Genomic DNA, 22,190 nt, shown 5'->3' with positions numbered 1-22,190 from the left:
TTTGGTTAGATTTTTGCCTAGATTCTTAAGATATTTCCATGCATTACTCTTAAGACTCTTGTTATCCTTATTTTCTTACTCTCTTCCGACTTAAGATCTACTTTTAGCTCAGGACCGCCCTGAGACCAACAGTCTTTGTTGCCTGCTTATGGCTCTTAGCTCCTGGGTTTGGTGTTGCAACCCTGATAAGAACTGGGTTATGCTGCCTCAGGGTGGCAGGGCAGGCAGCTTTCCATAGGTGGTAAACTATAACTGTGACATTTGTGACTGACAGAACAAAAGGGCTTTGTTGCCACTTTAATTGTTGATTAATGTTGATCCCCCTCAAATTTGACATGGTTGCTTTCTAGAACACAAAAGAACTCAATGTCAAATGTTTCCTTGATTGTGACAGTCATGATTTTCCAGCAGTCTTAGTTCTTTGACATTTCAGGATGCCACAGATTTCAAGAAACATAATTGAATAATTTTTATTAATTGAATCGAAAGCTGTACTCCGTATTGCTTTTCATACCATGTGTATGGGACGTCACCACCCCACACAGATTTTGGTATACCAAATCACGTCTTTTTGGGAAGAAGTTCATAGCTTGTAAATAATTAGTGCTATTAGCTTTGATATTCTTTTTTCTTTACGGTCCCTCATCTTTTCCCTGGAGTAAAAGAAAAGAAGGGTCACCTGACTCTGCCGCCTGCTTTCCACTTCTTGTATTCTGAGGGAGTGAAGTGTTTGTGAGCAGGTGGTGGTGATGTTTGAGTTTGTAATGCTTGCCATCTCTGTAGGCTGGCGTCTTAATGGGTAGAGTTGATGAATGTATTTATAAGTAGTTATGTTAGTATTCTTAAGGGTATCTCAAGGTTCTGAAGGAAGTCAATATGTTACCTAAATGAGTTCTTAATTCTTCATTGGAAGGCTTAGGTCTTAGGAAGCACAGATTATCGGTAGCTAGTGCTACAATTTAATCATTTAATGGAACAGTGGGGTGATTTTTGGAATTGTGGCGTTTTTCTCAAATATATATATGTATATGTAAATGATATTTTTTGAGGCAGAACCTCACTCTTTTGCCCTGGAGTTGAGTGCCATGATGTTGTCATAGATCACAGCAACCTTAAACTCTATGGCTTAAGTGTTCCTCTTTCCTTGGCTTCCTCACTAGCTGCGGCTACAGGCTTCTATACCCAGTGAATTTTTCTATTTTTGGGTGACAGGGTCATGATCTTGCTCAGGCTGGCTTCAAATTCCTGAGCTTAAGCAGTCGGCCCATCTCAGCCTCCCTGAGTGGCTAGCATTACAGGTACAAGCCACTGCACTTCTAAAACGCCAGTCACTATTCTTATCTGGAATGTAAAAGTTACTCTATTTTGCTGTTTTACTTGTCAACTAGCAGTTAGAAAGTTGGTGCTAGCAATCTTTAGCTGAGCAATAAAGGCAGTTTGGAGATTTATATTCTGCTTTCTTACTGGATATGGGCAAAAAGATCAGTACTTCTTGTCTAGAATTGGGAAATCACAGATCCAAAGATGTGACAATAATTACTATATTCAAGGTAGTCCTTGTTTCATAGAGGAGGTCTGAGATCACAGATGGCTTGGAAGCTAGACAGGGCCTTAGTTTGTTTCCCCTTTTGTAATTTAAGCGAGGTAAAAGGCCCAACTTCCCCTAGATGATAAATTAGTTGAACTAAAGCTCAGGTTTTATCATCACCCCTGCTGTTTTTCTTGTACCACTCTGACCAAGCAAAACTTAATAAGGATTCATCTTAAGAGGGGATTCAACCAACAAAAAGTTGCTTTAGGCAGATCCAGCCGTGGCCAACTTAGTCTGAATGGCTCCCTATGTAACTTAATTAAGACAAGTGCTGCAAATATTTAATATCCTGTGGTTTTTAGCATAAACAAACTATTTCATCTGTTTATATGTAAAGCAAGGAATGAGGCCTGTGGACCAGTCAATATAGCTTGATCTTTAGAAGTACCGTAAAGCAGCCTCTTCTCATGGAGCCAGCTGCCCTCCCTTTCTGTCATCCTGTGATGTCCTCACCACCTGACAAGTCAAACTATGACAGTTTCAAGCTATGAGAACTGAGTGGGATGCGAGCTTCGAAAGGCGCAGCCTCCTGCTAGTGCTTCTTATTACAGACTCATTTGGTATGACTTGGTCTCTGCTAGCCTCTGGGTTCACTTGAGGATGTGTTTATTTTCTCTTTACTGTTCAGGATGTTTACAGCCATCCTGTGTGGTTTGCCGGCAACTGCACTTGCATTTGAATTTGGTGGGCAGCTTGCCCTGGGTAGGGGTATCCCCAGCCCGACCCCCCACAACCTACAGTGCGTACACAGGGGCACGCTCTTATTTCTTTGAGTGGCTGCCAGGTTTGTAGTGTGTGTGTCTGGGGGTAGAATAGAGTGGGTAATTATTTGGGGGATGGAAACACAGGAAATTTTTCTTGAATAGGCCTTTCAGCAAGTTGGCAAAGCTTCAGGGCCCGCTCCCACACCGTCACAAAGAGTGCTGCCATGCTGGTCATTTTGCATTTGCCAGACACAGAGTGTCTTATTTTTTGAATGAACAGACCCTCCCTCCCACCCATTCCTTGCTTTTTGTTTAGAATTGGGATGTAATCTAAATAATTGGATTTATATCAGCTTACATTTTTAATATTGGAAAATTGAGTTAATAAAACGATGTTTTGGCATGCATGTCCCGCAACAAGGGGCCAGCTGCACATTCACTTTAAGCCGCTGGCCCTGCTCGTCCCAGCTGATATGTGTGCATGTCTGTGTCCGTCTTGGGTTTGCAGACTATCAGAATTCCTGGACACAAATGCAATTGAATTAACCTGGAAATTGCTGTAGTGCCATTTTTAGGATTACCCTAGAGATTGAGTGCACAGATAGCAGGAAGCTGGTTGACTGTACACTGTAGAAGACCCCAGAGGAAACCTGGAGAAATAGTGCCACCCTCTTATGAGGCTTCTAATGGCAGGATGCCCAGGAAACTTCTAAATGCATCATTTGGGGAGGGGAGGAGGCAGGGGCATAGGGAGGCTATTAACAGAACAAAAAAATAATTGGCGTAGGATTTTGTCAGCTCATCTTGGGCTCTATTTACAAGTCTCATCTCACTACCTTTATGGGTTTTGTTTTTTTAAAGTGACAGGGTCTCCCAGTATGGTCCTGAACCATTGGCCTCAAGCCATCCTCATGAGTAGCCAGGATTCCCATTGTTCCCAGCTACAGCCTAAAACATTCATTTGGCTATTGGTGATGTCACCTAATGCCAAACAAGAGGAGGCTGTGGGAGGCTCAGTCCATATAAGCAAGGTCACCTTTTGTGTAATTCAGGGAGTACAAGGGTAAAGAGAAAGAAGAGGCCCTTTCCCCCTTCGGAGCTCATGCAAGTTTGATTAAGAAGCACAGTGATTATCTGATGTATGTGTGGCAGGAACCTCCTCCTGGGTCTAGCAGATAGGGGCCCATGGACAGTGGTGCAGTGTGAGGGCAAATGGAATTCTGTGGCACACTGGCTCTTGACCCACTGGTGCCTTGTGCCACACTGTGGGTCAAGAGCCAGAGTCACCACAGACCTTATTTGGTGATGATGAGCAAGCATATAGGTAAATTCTCAAGTGGTGATGGACATTGTGACCATGTCCACGAGTGCTTAGTGGATTTTCTTTTTTAACTAGCCTCTGTATTCAAGACCTGTTTATTCTTTATGGAACTGAATTATAGTCTAGTGGGATGGCTAGTCACTTTTCACTTTACCTGGAGCAGAGCAACGTGCCTCCTGACCCCCGGATGCTCTCGGATCTAGCTCCCTGATGCCTCTGGATTGCTGTTAGTCTGCCCCTGTGCTCAGCACACTGTGCTTGTGCTTGGTTGTGTGTTTGGTGAGTGATGAGCTGTGACTTGTGTGCAGCGCTGTGGTGTTCCTCCTCCTCCTTTTCCTCAGCATTCATGCAGGGCTTGTCCCCTCTACCTGGTAAATCTATGAGTAGAAGGCGTCACAAAGGAGAGACTACACCAGAGAGTGCTGCAGGCATCAGAAGGGCAGCCGAAGGGATTTGGGGCTGAGTGCTGGGGCTCGGGTAGTGTGTTACTTTGCTTTAGGAGGGTGGGAAGTGTTTGAGGAGGAAACTTCTGAGCAGAGACATGAAGGAAGTGGCCTCCGTTATGCGGTAACAGGCCTGGTCCAGAGGTTGAGAAGAAGCCAGCCCTGGCAGTGTAAAGGGGAGGCTGCATTCCAGGTGGAGGGAACAGTTCTGAGTAAGCAAGGTCTTTTTGGACCATTCCTACAGCCTCTGTCTCTATCATAGGCTGTCAGTTGACTTTCATTTCAGTACTTATTTCTCTTTGGGATGTTTGGCTTACATGGGATTCACTCAGCAGGGTGGATTTATTTTTTAATTCCCTTCCCTTCCATAACTGAAGAGCCATAAATGAGGCTTCCTTACCCAGAGTGGCGCCTGCCCTACCTCCCCTCTCACAACCCCCCTACCCCCTTGCTCAGGGCAGAGTTTTACCTTTCTCTGGCCTGGCAGAGAAAGTTCTGACCCAGGAACCAAATACTTGGCTGCTGGTCCTATTTGTTGGACCATCCATGCTGTTTGGCCCCCGGCAGCTTTCATCCTTTTTCTCAGTTAGTTATTCATGTGTGTGTGTGTGGGTGGGGGCTGCTGCTGCCTTTTCTTTCTTTCTTTTTTTTTGAGGGGGTCTTTTTTAAGAGCCCTCAAAATACTGAAGTTACTTTTTTTCCTTTGAGACAGAGTCTCACTTTGTTGCCCTCTGTAGAGTGCGGTAGCATCACAGCTCACAGCAACCTCAAACTCTTGGGCTTAAGTGATTCTCTTGCCTCAGCCTCCCAAGTAGCTGGGACTATAGGTGCCTGCCACACGCCCGGCTACTTTTTTGGTTGTAGTTGTCATTGTTGCTTAGTAGGCCTGGGCTGGGTTCGAACCCGCCAGCCACAGTGTATGTGGCTAGTACCCTAACCACTGAGCATGGACACCAAGCCTGAAGTTACTAACTTTGAACATTTATCCCAAATACACCAAACAGAAACAGCAGCTTGTATTTGTATTCTTCTAAACTTGCTGTTTGAATTTTGTAATCCTTTAATTCTTTCTTCCCCCCTTTTTATCTGTCTTCTTCTCTTTGCTTCTCTCTCTCTTCCTGTCCCTCCCCACACTACCCAGTGATGATCCGATAGGAAACAACTTGTTTTCTCACCTCTACTGCCACAACCCCAAGGTTTACCATACTGCAAATAAAATACCGCCCTCTATTCGTTTATCAACTATTTATTCACGTCTTCTCTATTTTCATTTAATGTGGTTTGCTGGAGGGTTTGATTTAATTGTTTTCATGGACATAAGCATGAAAATATGCTTCGGGGTCTCCTTAGAATGTTAATGCGTGTTGGCTCGGCACCTGTGGCTCAAGCTGCTAAGGCACCAGCCACATACACCTGAGCTGGTGGGTTCAAATCCAACCCGAGCCCGCCAAACAACAGTGATAGCTGCAACTAAAAAATAGCAGGGCATTGTGGCGGGCGCCTGTAGTCCCAGCTACTTGGGAGGCAGAGGCAGGAGAATCACTTGAGCCCAGGAGTTTGAGGTAGCTATGAGCTGTGAAGCCACGGCACACTACCCAGGGCGACAGCTTGAGGCTCTGTCTCAAAAAAAAAAAAGTAAATACATGTTAGGGGTCTCCTTAAAAAGTTAATACAACAGAAACATGAAAGTGCTGGTGGTGCTGTCATTGTTCTTTTCAGGGTTTATGTGTGGGACAGACACCTTCTCTAGACTTTTCTCTGTATTACCAGGGCAGTAAGGTCCCTGTGGGCTAAACCTGTGGCCCACATCTTGTTTTTTCTACCTTACATTCCTGGTTTTCCCCCTCAGCCGTCTTTTCACCCTAACCCCAACAATAACTGGAACTCTCTCTTAGCCCAAACAGTATTCTTATTTTAAAGCATTTTTACTCTAATAGTGCAATGTTGGGGGGGGGGGGTTGTTTTGGTGACAGTTTCAGCTGATGGAAGGGAAGGAGTCAGTAAATGGTACAGCCTGCAGGTTTGCTACCTCCCCTGCAAGGCTTGGGGCAGGGTGCTGAATACATCCCTCTCTCCTTCCTCACTTCTGTCCCCAGCATCTCCAGGTGCAAAATTGTGGGTTTCCAGCATGTCTAACCCCCCCCCCCCCCATTTCTAGAGGGAGTCTTTAGAAGGAATCCTGTCCTTGAAACATACCCCGCCCTTCAGATTGCTCACTCAGAGGACTTGACTCTTAAGTTGTATCATCCTAACTCCTCGGTGGTGTGGCCAGCAGAGTCGGCACCTCTGTTCATCCTCCTGGGATTCTGCGGGAGGAAAAGCCACACCACAGACCTGCCCTTGGCAGACAGCACAGATTTTTCTGGCCTATTTGAAAAAGATACTGGTTTGTTTTGTTCTCTAGTTCCCGGTGTCATCTGAATCTCAAAATACTTAATCACTTGGGAGCTTGGCTGCTTCCTCTGAGGGATAATTTATTTTGCTGCCACTTTTTAATCTGTTATTGCCTTATTTTTCTTAGTCTCGCTGGGAAAGTCATCAGGCACGAAGTACCTTTTATTTGAACAGTGATAGGAGCCGTTTATCTTTGAGGTCCTGGAATTATACAATATCTTACTGTGTCTCCCTCCGTCGTCTGGGCTTCGTCTGTGTTTACTTGTTTGTTTTGCATTGTGGCTGCAGAGTCTTCTCATCATGTGTGGCATTTGTTTTCCCTGACTTCTAAAAAAGCAGCGAACGCTAACATCCTGTTCACACGCAGGCGGTCTTTCTATAAACTTCCTGCAGTACTCAAGAGTGTGAATTGTGTCCATTCCAACGAAGATGTATACGTTATGTAATTGCCAATTAAAACAACTTTTCAGTAGAACAAAAAATAGAACAATTTTTTTGTTTTAAAACAGGAAGGTTGATGTAAAAGAGAAGCCTTGCTGTAAAAGGAAGGTAGTTCTGTTGGGGTCAGTCCGCCTGGAGGAAGTGTTGGAAAGCAGACAGTTTTCTCTAGCCTTCCCTTCCTCTTAAGACTGTGGTGCCCACGAGTGAATTGGGTACAGATTGAGAGTGAGCCTGTAGATTGACTGAATGATTTCATGTCTCATGATAAATTAGGGTTTGTATTTTTGTCTGCCTTATGTCTTTTCTCCCCTAGTTTTAATTTTCCAGTGCTATTAAATAATAAAATTTAAAGGGGAAAAAATTACCAAATCAGAGATGTTCCTCGTGTCAGGGAGTTAGAGAAGCATTTCTCTAGAGGTGTCTGTAGAGCCCCTGACCCCCTGTCTCTGACCTCTCAGAGCTCCCTCTGGGCTTAGCTGCTTGCTCAGCTCCATACTTCTGGTCCATTCTGTCTTAGGTCATAGTCAGTTGGTTGCAAAAACCATAACATGGAGATAGTGGCATCACTTTATTCCCTTTATTATACCATAGCTTGGGAATTTCTGTTAAACTTGGTCGACTTTTTCTTGATATTTGTTAATGTGACTATTTCAGGTTGGCTGTTGTTGGGTTTTAGATTGTTTTTTGATGATGTGCGATGCGTGTGGATGTTTCAAAGACTACACAAAGATGGCCCTGTAAGTAGGTGAAGCAGTCATGCTTTCTTCCTTTTCATTGAATGTCTGTCTGTATGGGGAATATGGGTATGGTCTATCAGAGGTCCTCAAACTTTTTAAATAGGGGGTCAGTTCACTGTCCCTCAGACCATTGGAGGGCCGGACTATAGTTTAAAACAAAAAACTATGAACAAATTCCTATGCACACTGCACATATCTTATTTTGAAGTAAAAAGGCAAAACAGGAACAAATAAAATCACACCGCTGCATGTGGCCCGCGGGCCGTAGTTTGAGGACCCCTGGTAGGTAGTAGTGTGTTGGGTGGGTCATGAGGAGAGCAAGAATAGATATGGGTTAGGATACAAGAGAAATGAAGGTTAAAGGAAAAGTTGAATCAAGGAAACAATTTTACTAAATAGGCTAGCCAAGAATGGATGTACCATGTAAGTTTTTGGCACTAAATATTTTCGAGTAGCAAGTATGGGGAATTATGAGGTTAAATGTAGAGGTATTAGTTTTCCCAAAATGGAAAACAGTGAGAGAGACAGTGTGTGTATTTTGTTCTGGGAGGTTCTTAAATACTACTAGCATGTTATTTTAAAATGTTAACAGTATTTTGACCATTGCAATTTAAGATACTATGCTACTGTCTATGCTTACTGTGTTATGTAATCTATCCCCTACGATAAGTCTTCAAGGACTTGTGCTTTATTTAATTTTGTTATTTAATTATTTTTGGAGTGGGCAGCATTTTTAGTCCAACATGGTGTTTGGGATTCTGACTAGGTCTTTTTCAAGCCATATACCACGGGACTGCTTCTGGGTTCTCTGTGCTGTTTGCCTGTCTAATATTTTGTGAGCATCTCAGTGAACAAGTCTAGATAGACAGCTTGAAGTAGCACACAAACAAGTTCTCTTTCCTGGGGGTGCTGTTCTGTTGTAAGATTGAGATCCCAGTTAGAGTTAGAGCAGTTTAGTTAGCCATATAGTAAAAGTATGTTAGTCTACTTTTTTATGTAGATAAAGGAAAGTTTCACTGTTGGTTACAGTGTAAATAAAGAAGGAAAGGAGGGTGGCGCCTGTGGCTCAAGGTGGTAGGGTGCTAGGTGTGGTGTCTAGTTAAGGAAACGGTGAGTTGTACTCTGTAGGGATCAAGCGAATAAGTTAGGGACTTAATGTGGGATTGTAACGGGGAAGAGAGGCTTGAAGGGTAAATTACCCACCCCCCATTCCGGTGGAAATCTATACAAAGAGTTTTCATTTAGCTCTGTCGGCAGAGTGTCACCCATAATTTGGAGTTACCCAGCAAACTAGAGGGACCTTTTTGTTGTTGTTTTTGTTCTGTATTACAAACTGCAGTTATTGTGGTGACCTTCTATGACTGTGTTCAGAAGACACTGGAGGTTGACACACTTCCATCTGGAGTAGAAGACTGGGGCGGCCGTGGATTGTGGGGTAAAGGTGGACTGTATTAAGGACACAGTAAGAGGAGACTGCGTGTTTGGGCTCCTATCAGAGGAAAGCAGGGCACGTTATGTGCATGCAGTGGGATAACCTGGTTTTCCTTCTCTGCTGTGGAATGAAATAAAATAAAAGCACAGCACCATTAATCCTGTGCTGTAAAACACCGTGTGCGGTTTTTATGGAGCACACGTGTAGTTTATACACACATACCCATGTCCATAGCACATATTTTATATCCATGTACAAAACACGGCCCTCGAATCAAATTTTTTTTGCTCTTTCAAGCAAGCCTATGGTTTAAGAGAGTGTGGTGTAGAACCTTAATTAGAAAGACTTTGCTTGAAATAGGATCTTTTCCCCCTTGTGTGTCATGATTCTATTGCTGCATACAGGTCTATCTCCTTGGGTCTCTGCTTAATTTATTTTTAATTTTCCTTTGCTTTTACAGGCCCAGGCTGCAAGCACAAAGGAAGTTTGCTCAATCTCAGCCGAATAGTCCCAGCACAACTCCAGTCAAGATAGCGGAGCCTTTGCTACCCCCTCCAGTTACTCAGATTTCGGACCTCTCGAAAAGGAAGCCCAAGACAGAAGATTTTCTTACCTTTCTCTGCCTTCGAGGTAAGACATTACCAGTTCATTTGCAAGGATTGACCTAACTGAAAGAGAAAGGAATAAAATCACAGGGATAGCTGTCTGCCACATTCATCCTTCAGTCCCCAGGATTGTTTGAGGGAGAATTGAAAGACAGGAATCCTACCTAGAGGTGCATTCTACATGTGGTTTTTGTACCAGATGTTTGTTGAGAGTCTTCATATTTCATCTGTTTTCACTTAACTCTGATATCCTCCATCTTGGCTTCTCACTGCACAGTTTGTAATTTTAATAATATTTCTCCCTGCCACCCATTGCTAACTTTTCTTTTTGTTTTATTAGGTAGCTTTTCTCGGCAGGGGCCTTGTGCATGGAGGTGAAGTCCCCTTCTCTACTGCTTCTTAAGGCTGTCAGTTAGTGAGCCCACAGCGACCAGGGCTTCTTGTTCTCCCAGCCCTGTGCCTCGTTAAGAAAAACAGGGGTAGAACAGTGAAAGTACTGGTGGTGTTTGTGAGTAGGGCCAGTTAATGGAGGCCAGGTGATGGTCTGGGATTTGAAGAGGCTCATTTGGGGAGGTGTTTATTACAGGAACTACGTTTTCTAACAGGTGTCAGGAAAGGACTGAACGGATTGTCAGAGAATGAGGAGGCTTTTCTGTAGGAAATGATAGAGGGAGGGAGAAATGGGAAGTCAAGAACGTGGAGGGTTTTTTGGTGAGGCTAGTGGAAAGAAAATGAATACAAAGGGAAGGCCTTTGCTATAGGACATTGGTAGAAGCTCAGGGTTATTTTAGTTTTTATTAAACATTTTGAAATAAGTCACAAAAAGATTTAAGTACCTTAAAAATAACTTCTTTTTCTGACTTTTTAAGAGTAAGTTTCTAGCCATCGCCCCCTTACTGAATACATTACGGTATGTTTCCTTCAAAAAACGGCACTCTTCTATAACGGTTGAACTGGGAAGTACACAAGGCGGTCCTCAACCATCTATCTATTTCACAGTCTTCTTTTTTAAAAAATGTGTCAGCCATTTAATTAAGTTCTTTTGCAGAAATTTGAAACCCCAGTTTATGAGGGCAAACTCCATTTTTCAGGGCAAACACAGATTGCAGGCAGCCCTGGAGCTGACGAATAGCTTTGATTTTTCAGTAAAATTTTTGAGTCCACAGCTTTTGATGAAACTTGCATTGTTCTGTTATCTTGTATTTCTTTTTCTGTGGTGAAGATCTCGCCTTCCTGGTGTCTGGGCTTCTGCAGCAGCTGCTGCTTTATTATTATTTTTATTTTTTATAAGATAGTGTCTTACTTTGTCACCTTCAGTAGAGTGCTGTGGCGCCAGAGCTCACAGCAACCTCCGACTCTTGCGCTCAAGCGATTCTCTTGCCTCAGCCTCCCAAGCAGCTGGGACTGTAGGCGCCCACCACAACACCTGGCTATTTTTAGAGACAAGGTCTCGCTCTACCTCAGGCTGGTCTCGAACTTGTGAGCTCAGATGATCCGTCTGCCTTGGGCTTCCTAAGTACTGGGATTACAGGTGCCAGCCACTGCGCTTAGCTTAGCTGCTGCTTCTTGAAATAAATCAGTAAGATGCTTTGGGATTTTAACATTACTGCTGTCAGTTTTTGTGGTGGTGGCAATAACAGATTTCTCATGTGTCTTTAGTGGAGGAACTCAGTCGAAGACCAGAGGATGCGGTCTTCAGTAGCAAGCCACTGCACAGTTACTTTAGGAAACCCACCCTTTGGCCTCTGTGATGCCCAGTGTGGATAATTAGAATGGTCTCGGGTGTGATGCCAGATCGCAGTTTTCTCACATGCTGACTACATGGTATTTTGTCGCGGCTTAATAACGTTCTAGGGACATCTTTTGTGGGATAATATCTAGGCATTTTGTGAAGTTTCACCTCCCGAGTGCCACCATCTGCTTTTGTAACAGTGGCAAGGACCTTCGGCTTCTTTTTCTTTTTCTTTTCAATCTTGGATTTAGCCACAGTGTGTTTCCTCTTACACATCGCCTTTCTGGAAAACGTGGCAGATCAGGAGCACCTGCCTATTCCTCTGACCAGAACTGGATTTTGGCTATAGTGGGGCTTCCCCTTTTGGTCTCAGGTCTCTTCTCTTTAGGAACTAGCTTCTCAACCTTTTCACCCGCCATTTTACAAGATGGGAAAGAGAAATCTATGTCACATTCTTTTCAGTGCTTTCTCATGTCCTGGTTTAGGGTGGAAGGATCCTATTCAGAATTAAGTGCAGCGCCTTTAACTGTCCGTAGTCTGCCTCATCTAGAACAGTTCCGCAGACTCGGTCTTTGATGACACTGACACTTGAAGATTATAGGTCAGTTACTTTGTAGAATATGTCTTAGCTTGGGTTGCCTGGTGTTTCCTCATGATTGCGCTCAGGTTTGTGGTTTTGGCAGAAACATCACAGAAGTCAGGCTTCATTCTTGTTGTGTCCTCTTGGGAGCACATAATTTCAGTCTGTCCCTTGTAGATGGTGTTTATATCCAGTGTAAAGTTATCTTTTTCAAACTATGTAATTTATAAAGTATTTTGGGGGTAGCTTCTTTGAAGCTGTGTGTGTATATTTCATTTCTCATCAGACTTTTTCTAAACATCCATTTATACTCATTTTTATTTAAAGGGTTGTAATCTGTTACTATCGTTATTTATTTCAGTGTTCACATTGTGCCAGATTCCAGATCATAATCTGTGAAGCTCCTTCAGCCTTGTGTTTGTGTCCTTTTGACATGTTCCTGTCATCTGTTTAGCCTTGTTCCTAGCACAGTGAAACACAGCAGGCTCATTTTGTACCTGCCTTCAGCCCTGGAATTGGCCCTTTATCCAGGGAATCTGGGTTTCTTCTGCTCTTTAGAAGCCTACATCTGAGCTTTGGTCACTTCTCCTAGGCCTGTTCTCTGGTTGTGTGTGTGTTCCATGCTCCATTGAGTATATCTAGATATATCTCTAGAACTCTGTGTTTATTAAAATCATGAGTTAACATGGAGTTATCAATTTTATTATAACACCAAAGGGTTCATCTGACTTTCTTCCATTCTGCATTCAACCCTGAGAAAACTTTGCTCCTGTTACCCTTAATATATTTATTTGCTCAGTCTTCTCGGTCTCCCCCCCTCCTGCCATCTCTGCTCCACTGTAACTTTTCACTTGGCTCCAGTACCCACAACTACTCCTTGCTCCATCCTTTCCCTAGTTGACCCGCTTTACCAGTGGCCTTCAGGCCTTAATTGTTAGGGAGGAGAAAACAAAGAACTGAGGCTTACACTTGACATTGTAGGCTGTGTTGATAGCCCTTGGTGACTTTCAAGGCAGAAGGAAGGAGAGTGATTATATTCTTGTTTCTGTAGTAGCCATGGATCACTGGGTCTTGATGGGCTTCCCACCAATTTATCTCCATTATGCTTATGTTCTACAAAAGAATCATCTTTTCGTAGAATTTATTTCTTTGATATGTCAAATGCAGTAAAGATTTAAATAATGTGAAATGTTAAATAAAGAGATATTTAAAACAGTTTTTTAGGTGTTCTTGGAGTCTTGGAATTTATTCCTCCATTTAGGAGCTAGGCAATAATAACAGGTTTTGTTATTTGTTTTTTGCTGGTATACATTAAGGACTCTTGGCTCGGTGCTTGTGGCTTCAGTGGCTAAGGTGCCAGCCACATACACCTGAACTGGCGGGTTCAAATCCAGCCCGGGCCCGCCAAACGATGGCTGCAACCAAAAAATAGCCAGGCATTGTGGCGGGTGCCTGTAGTCCCAGCTACTTGGGAGGCAGAGGCAGGAGAATCGCTTGAGCCCGAGAGTTGGAGGTTGCTGTGAGCTGTGATGTTACAGCACTCTACTCAGGGCCACAGCTTAAAGCTCTGTCTCCCCCCCACCCCCACCCCCCAAAATACAAACCAAGGACTCTTATTACACTCTTTTACTGTTTCTCCTTTAGTTTTTAAGTCTGTGGTATTAAAAATGAGCCAGCTTTGAATTGTCATATTTTCATGAGGACAGGTGTGTTTACCTGGGTCTGGCTCTATAAGCTCCAAATGACAGATGAATTCTGTGATACTTTGTGACCCTGGACATCTGATTGATTTGGTGACATTAGATGGCATATTTTAATATGTAACAGCTTGCACTAATTAAAACTTAGATTTCGAAGTGTACAACGGTTAAATACACAATCCCTAGTGTTGTGGCACTGTGATAATTTTCTAGGAATTTTAAATGAAGAAAAAACAAGGTGTTGAACCTTTAAAAAATCATAACAGTATTTTCTGTTTAATGAATATAATCAGAAAAGATAGATAATGTAGGTAATAGAATATAAACTCAAAATAGCCTCCCCTCCATCTCCCACAGACAACCACTGGGTAACCCCCTCCTCCCTTGTGAATATCTCATGCCTCTATGTGAACGCATAATACATTTCTCCCCGAAATTCTGAAATGATACTACATTATACTTTTATTTTTATAGTCTAGTTTTCCTAGTTAATAGTGTCACATAAATGTCTGTCATATCATTTTAATAGTTTAACCATGTTTCATTTTGTGGATGTCTTATTATTTATCTTATTCCTAATTTACATTTTGATATATTTCTAACTTTTTGATAATCAACTGCTGATGACGTATATCCAACAGTTAAATATTTGCCTCATCTGAAGCCTTTTCAGGCAAAGTTGACAGGTGGGAATCCCATTAACCTTATTACACCTGCATTGTAATGCCTTTTTTTTTTTTTTTTGGTTGGGGGGTGCTGATTCCAAACCAAACACAGCTTGTCAGAGGCCCAGACCTAGCGTTCACCATAGGGAGTCCAGTCAGTCCATCACCCTTGGGTGACAGCGGCCCTGTTAGGGGTAAAGGAGGCAGGCTTTAATAAGCTCATTATTTATAGGAAAGAAAGTCTGGCTGCAGAAATAATGAAGGAATCAAATCAAAGACCTGGAAGTGATGTTTGTTGCCAAGGATTACAGGTCATTTTTTTCCCTCCCGTCCCCAATTATTACCTATAATAGTCTCAGCACTGATTTGGAATATGGAAGAGAATAAATTGTGAGGCTGAGGGAAAGACAGCGAATGGAGTTCTTTAAACCTTGTTGTTCGTTATCCATTAAAGATGACAAGAGAGCCCAAGACCATGCCTTCTCTCCCCCAAACTCCCATTAAGTAATCCTCAAGGAAAACCTTGTGGGGGAGGAGGAAAAACTCTGTATACTGGGCTTAGTATAGAATATGTAAGCACACCCCTTAGTCATTCTGGGTGAAAAGCTTTAGAGATTTTGGTGGCGCCTGTGGCTCAGTGAGTAGGGCGCCGGCCCCATATGCCGAGGGTTGCGGGTTCAAACCCAGCCCCAGGCCAAACTGCAACAAAAAAATAGCCGGGCGTTGTGGCGGGCGCCTGTAGTCCCAGCTGCTCGGGAGGCTGAGGCAAGAGAATCGCCTAAGCCCAAGAGTTAGAGGTTGCTGTGAGCCGTGTGACGCCACGGCACTCTATCTGAGGGCGGTACAGTGAGACTCTGTCTCTACAAAAAAAAAAAAAAAAAGAAAAGCTTTAGAGATTTTAACAAACTGTGTTTTAAAACATTCAGGGACCTCTCAGCTAAGTTTGACAAGGCTGGTTTCTTTCTTATTTAATACTATGACCTAATATTTCTAAAGGAAAGGAGGGTGGAATGAATGTTGCAGCCAGTCCTGAAGTGTTTGCCCGCAGTGTATTTATCTTTAAATAGCTGCTTTGAAGGGTCCACATGTCCCTTGCCAGAGGCATAATTAGTATCTTTCTCTGGCACATGCGGGGAAGAGGGTTTCAGCGCGTGCTGCACGCAATGATTCGTACCATTGCTGCGTTCCCTGTCACCACTCTCGTTATTCTTAATGAGTTCTGTCGTCTCGTCTTTGTTCTGACTATGATTATTAACAGATTAAAAAGAGCTTAATGCAGCGGAGCACTGGCAGGTTAAATGACTCTCTTATTTACATTTTCCTCTTTACGGGGCACTGCAAACAAGGGAGAGTCCCAAAGGGGACTCCGGAAACACACAAACCTACACACGGTTCCTTCTCGTGACTGTTGGCATCACAGATCAGTGCCACAGTGAGGCTGATAAAGGGAGGCTTTTTATGGAGAATTTCTGGTAAATAACCTCACTGTCAGCCATTATGGAACAATGCCTTCTTGTTTTGGGACTGCCTGCCTTTTGTTTCCCCTTGTCTTACAGAATCTTCAGTGATCAGCTGTCATTCAATTGCTAATTAATTCAGCAAATCTTTATTGAACCCTTTGCATGTGCTAGACATCTAGAAAACAGAGATTAGACACATGAAAGCAGTATCAGGTGGTATGGGGGTTAAGCCGAGTGTACCCCTAAAAAATGGGAAGGTAGCTCTGCCACAAGCTGTGTGGGATGGCTGCACAAAGAAAGTGACATTTGAGGTGGTTCTTGAGTATATTAGGAACATTTGCAGGAAAGGAGTGGCATTGAGGAGTCCTGCAGAATGAAGCCCCTGCTAAAGCTTGGATGGCGGTTGCATTTATTACTTGGAGGCCTGGAGTTAAAGCAAGGAAGAACATAGCGTATCTGGGTTCTCCAAATGAAAGGTAATGTGATATGCCCAGGTGGTCAGGAAGATGACTTTGGCTCAAGCAAGGTGACTCATTTCTGAATCCTAGCATTCTGGGAGGCTGAGGTGGGTGGACTGCTTTAGCTCACGAGTTTGTGATCATCCTGAGCAAGAGTGAGATTCTCAACTCTCCTAAAAGAAAGAAAAGAAAATCTTGCCAGATGTGGTGGTGGATGCCTGTAGTCACTTGGGAGGTTGAAGCTGGAGGATGGCTGGAGACCAGGAGTTAGAGGTTGCTGTGTGAGCTTTGACTCCACAACACTCTAGCCTGGGGCAACTCTGTCTCAAAAAAAGGGGGAGGATGATTTTGATTTTGGCACCTCTGTAGAAAATGGATTGAGGCTGCAGGGGAGGCCATCCTAGGTGAATAGGCTTGTGGATCTTGGCCAGAAAACTCAAGCTTCTCTAAGCATGATTTTCTTCATTCCAAATTCGTATTATCTATAGCACACAATTGCTATAGAGTTGCTAATGGGTATTAAATAGACCAAAGTGGTGCCCGAGGCAGTCATCCAAGTATAGCCATCCTTGCTATCCTGGGAGAGTGGTTCTGGGAACCCTGCTTTCCCTGGATGCTCAAATTCCTGACATAACATGGTGTAGTATTTGCATATATGCACATTCTCCCATATACTAAATCATCTCTAGTTATAATTCATAATACTATGTAAATAGTTGCTGTACTGTATTCAGGGAATAATGACAAGCAAAATGTTCATGTTCAGCAGGGACACAGTTAACAATTTTTGTATTTTCAGTCTATAGTTAGTTGAATCTACGGTTGGGCAGAGCTCTTGGATACCGAGGGTTAGCTGTACATTTATTTATTTTTTAATTAATGATTATTATTAATATTATGTTATGAATAATAATAATAATTTTTTTTTGAGACAGAGACTATGTTGCCCAGGCTAGAATGCTGTGATCTCAGTCTAGCTCACAGCAACCTCTCCTATGCAGCTGAGACTACAGGCATGCAACAAAAAACCTAGCTAATTTTTCTATTTTTAGTAGAAATGAGGCGGCACCATTGCTGAGGCTGGTCCTGAACGACTGAGCTCAAGCAATCCTCCCATTTCGGCCTCCCAGCATGCTAGGATTACAGGTGTGAGCCACTGCGCCCAGCCCTGTACATTCATTTAATATTTTCCCAGTGAGGGGTTAGGCAGAGGGAGTGGAGAAGAAGCAGACTAGACTTGAGATTTAGGTGGGGCTAGATCTAAAAGACCAGCTGAACCCGGCACAGGCTTATGCCTATAATCCATGCAAAGGGAAGATTCGTGGGTAAAAATCCAAGGAGGACAAGGCAGGTTGACACCTGAGCTCAGGAGTTCAAGATCAGTCTAAGATTGAGATCCCATTTTTAAGAATAGCTATGCATTCTGACTTGTAGATTTGAGGTTGTTGTGAGCTATGATGCTTTGGCACTCTACTGAGGTTGACAAAGTGAGAGTCTGTCTGAAAAAACAAAAATAAAAGACCGGCTGAGTTTCTACAGGTAATGGAAGAGAAAGCCCACCCATGGAGATTTCTCCATAGACCTTCGCTTGCCTTCCTGACAGGGGGCACCATTTTGATAGAGTATACCAGCCTTGGGTATTAAGGACTAGGAATTGTAAGTAGGACAAATGCAAAAGCCTGGGGTGATTTAGAGGTCACAGACTGAAAGGGGATTAACCTGCTAGAAAGCAATTAAGTGATCTCCCAATTGCCAGGAACACTATGGCAGTAATAATGAACTTCCTTGAGCAAGGTGGGAATACTTTACATTGTATAAACTCTTTAGGGAGGAAGGCACATTGTCATAGCAGTACACAACTTTTTTCTGATGGTCTCTTAGAAGTAGTGTTGCATCTTACATTTTTAGAGTGGCAATGCTGAAAGTGTGTGTTCCACAGTGGTACTGCCCCTGCCTTGGTGGTTTCATTGGCTACCCCCCTCCTTTCTCCAGATTGAGGCAGCCTCAGATTCTTCATATGCTTGGTTTTCCTCTAAAGTCTGTGTTACTTAGTTCAGTTACGCTGAGCAAGCTAATTATTTGCTAGGATAGTTTATCAGCTAGTAATGAAGAAATCTGAAACCTTGGAATTTTTGAGGTTTGGGAAGGGAAAGGATGGATTGCTTTCAAGTGCCCTCCTACCTTGCTCAGTTGCTAAGACTCTTAAGACTTTATACCCCAAGGATTCTCCCTGCCTCAGGCCACCTGGCCTGTGAACATGTTTTGCCCTCCCTGAAGATAAAGCAAAATCTCTTTTTCCTGCCAGTGGCGCTAGCACAGATTCAGTAGAATTGCTGAAAATCATCTCTAGCCTTTTCCTTACTTTCTAAAAAGTCCCTTAATATTTTGTAGTCCTTTCTGGGAATCCTTTTAGGGAATACATGGGAAAAACTTTAAGAAATGGCAGCACTGGCTTGGCGCCTGTAGCGCAGCAGCTAGGGCACCGGCCACATACATTGGGGCTGGCGGATTCGAACCTGACCCGGGGCCTGCCAAACAACAATGACAACTGTAGCAACAGCAAAAAAAACATAGCCAGGCATTGTAGGGGGTGCCTATAGTCCCAGCTACTTGGGAGGTGAGGCAAGAGAAACGCTTAAGCCCAGGAGTTTGAGGTTGCCGTGATCTGTGTTGTTTCAGCACTCTACAGAGGGTGGCATAATGAGACTCTGTCAGAAAGAAACAAGGAGAGGGAAAGGAAGGAAAGGAGGCAGTGCCCGTGGCTCAAGGAGTAGGGAACTGGCCCATATACCGGAGGTGGCGGGTTCAAACTCAGCCCTGGCCAAAAACTGCAAAAAAAAAAAAGGAAAGGAAGGAAAAGAAAGAAATGGCAGCCCCGAGCACCTTGCTGACTGTAGGACTAAAGTCCCGGGTGTGCATGTCCCACATGAAAGATGAGTGTTCATCATGTCTGTTGGGAACTGAGGAAGCGTGGTATGGTTCGCAAAGTTGCCTACAGACTTCGCTGGTCTGTAGTGGCTGTGAGTAGAGCAAGAAGCCGCTTCTCAACTTGAGAAAATACTGTGATGATTATACGTTATGTAGGCTGTGTGCCATCATAGCTGCTGTATGATGTGATTGGCATATTCGGCTGAGATAAAGGGACCCAGAGACCTTGTGGCATTAAAGGATCGGATGTGTATTAGTACGTGTTTTAAACTGCTGTGCAGAGAACAATGCAGATAAGGTTGCAAAGGGGAATGTTCCAGCTTTAATGACAAAGATGCCAGGTCCAGGAGGGAAAGTGGTGTGTTAGTCATTGTATCCTCTCTGCTGGGCCCCTCCTCTTAGTTGCTCTTTGGGACAGATGCTGCCCACTTCCTTTGTTGTGGGATCATACAGGAGATTCTGGTCATTGAGTTCATTTTGCACCTTCACACTCCACCAGATCTTCCTGACCAGTTGTGCTTACTTTCTTATTTGGGAAAGAAGATAGGAAATAAATTGCCTTCGCTATCACTGGAGCAAAGCTCACTTATTTAGACAAAGAATGGCAGTATGATTTTATAGCTGGGAGTTGTTCTTGTCACTGAAACCATGGATTAGCATAAAGATAACAGTGTGGGTTGCTCAGGATGGTTTTGCTTACATTTCCTCACAGCCTTTGGGTCATAAAAACTGTTTTGCCCAAAGACTTCATGCTCATTGTACAGTTGAGTACAAGCTCCAGGCTTCATGGCAAGTAATCACCCTCAGCCAGAGCTGAGGTTTCATCGTAGTTTTGGATTCCAGGTAGAGTCCCTTTCAATGACTAGTATTTTTTTTTTCTTTTTTTGGTTTTTGGATGTGCACATTTTTACAGTGTAGTCCTAAGATCTGCATTATTGGACAGGCTGCTCCTTATTTTGTAAAGAATAGGGGTTCCCTTTGCATTTGACTTCTGGCATGGAGGGCTACTTCCCCATCTCCGCTACATATATCCCTCTTGGTGCCAGCTGTGAATTTAGAGGAACACATTAATTTTATTATTATAATTTCAATTATTATCTTTTCTTTAAGACAAGTGTTTAGTTTTCTATTAATAGAGATAAAATATTTAAGACAGGAATGTGTATAAACTTAAAATAATAGCACCTGGAGTATCTGGATCTAACAAATAATTTTAGGGTGTTATGCAAATTAATGATGCTTCTATTGTCAGTTTTTCTCCCCTTGTGAATTGTAAAGTTGGACCTGGCAGGACCCAAGAGATTGCCATTCCACATTTTCCACTTGTCCTAGAGTCTTTGGGAAAGTTTGCTACATTTGTGTGTTCATACAGTGTGTGAGATGAAAGTAGTGATCTGGTCTTTTTGGGTCCCTGATGTATATAAGAGTGTCTGGTGCATACACAGTTGGATGAATGAACCCAGGTAGTTACGGCAAATGCTTTCTCCTCTGACCTCTCTGGTCCTTTCCCTTTGTTTTTCACCCCAGTCCCTACCAGTTCACTTTGAAGTTTCATTCCTTAATTTAATATGCTGATAGGAGCTGATTGCTTTTTATTCTGTTTGTGTATCCTAAAGATGAATCATGGCAAATGCAAACTCAGTGGGCCAACCTCACGCTAATTGGGTCATGCAACAAAATTGGACTCCCCAGCTAAATGGCAGCCTATAGGGAATCCCTTTAGGGTCTTTCCAAAATAGACCTGAGCTATGTTTGGCTTGTGAAGATCAAGAACTGGTCAAGGGAGGGAAAATAATGGGAAAGAGGGCTTGTCTGTGTATATGATTCATAGAGAAGAATCCAATTTTATAGAAACCACAGCCTAAATTAGAGAAAGCAAGCTTTTGGATTAAAATGATTTCTGTTGTGGTTGTAACATACCGCAGTTTGATTTTTGTCCAGATGAAAACATTTGGTTTGCACTTCAGTAAATATTGTGGAGACTTTGCCAGCTAATTCTGAAAAGTAATGAAATACGGCTTTGGCAAAGAGCAGATGCATTCCGTACTCCCGATTCCTCTTATCTGATCCAAGTTCAGATTTTTTTTTTTCACATTTGCTAATGCAGTTGAATAATCGGGAGAGAAAATCTGTCTGTAATTTTAAAAGGAAACTCTATATACTAAATATGATTTTATAATTACCATGTATAACGTCTCCCTTCCTCCACCCAAGAAAACCCACACAGTTCTCAACCCTCTCAAATGTGAACCTTGGTTATTTCTCTGAAACCACAGAGTTTGTGAAGGAGAGATGTAATGGCTTGCGTGTGATCAGTCAGCTGCTCTCACTTGCTAATTAATGTGAATGGGGCTTGTGTCTTAACTGAGAGTCTGCCCCTGAGAACAGGAGTTCATGATTCTTGCTGTGGGGTCCTTGAGGCCTTTCTAAGCCTCCCTTGTTTTCACTATCCTAGTTGACCCCCTGCTTTGGGAAGGGGAAGGTCTCTTCTTAGGAAGCATTTACAGGTTGTGAGTCAGCTGTCTTCAGCTCTCTCTTCCTGAAGCTCCATTCCCATTTTCATGAATGCTGAACCCACAGTGAGCTTTTCAAAAGATTGCCTCATTTGACATTTGTGGAGAATAGTTCCCCTAATAAATTTCCTGGAAGCTGACCCTGTATTTGCCAGGATCTGTAAGTTACCAGGTAGTTTTTAATGGAAAACACTGTTCTCTTTTCAAATACATCTACTTCAACTTTCCTTGACTCACCACAATATAATTATATAATGTGTCCATTTACCTATACTGAGAAATATGGGTTAATTTTCCCCAGTAATAAATAGTTCAGACTGGTGTTTGCATTAAGGGTTTTTTGTAGCTACCAGATTCTTCCTCCTCTGTACTTGTAAATTAAGCAATTAAGCTGGTATCTAGGTAAGAAGAAATAACTACTTCTGAACAAATGTTTTCAGTGCTGTTTGCTTTTTACTCTATTTTGTGTAGTTGAGGTTGTCATTT

General features: G+C 43.0%; 1 protein-coding gene and 1 pseudogene across 4 annotated transcripts in view; one reads left to right on the top strand and one right to left on the bottom strand.

The window, feature by feature from the left end:
* JARID2 (jumonji and AT-rich interaction domain containing 2) overlaps positions 1-22,190 on the top strand; it is a 277,560-nt gene that overhangs the window by 199,227 nt on the left and 56,143 nt on the right. For all 4 annotated transcript variants that reach the window (XM_053603827.1, XM_053603829.1, XM_053603830.1 and 1 more), the window contains one exon: positions 9,524-9,693. In XM_053603827.1, the coding sequence (XP_053459802.1) occupies positions 9,524-9,693 (170 nt within the window). The remainder of the gene's footprint in view (positions 1-9,523; positions 9,694-22,190) is intronic.
* LOC128593792 (60S ribosomal protein L6-like) lies at positions 10,697-11,819 on the bottom strand (annotated as a pseudogene).

The sequence above is a fragment of the Nycticebus coucang genome, chromosome 9, assembly GCF_027406575.1.
Source record: "Nycticebus coucang isolate mNycCou1 chromosome 9, mNycCou1.pri, whole genome shotgun sequence".
In the NCBI taxonomy this organism is placed as follows: Eukaryota; Metazoa; Chordata; class Mammalia; order Primates; family Lorisidae; genus Nycticebus; species Nycticebus coucang.
Note: the sequence above shows the minus strand (reverse complement) of the source record. Positions and strands in the feature narration are given on the sequence as shown.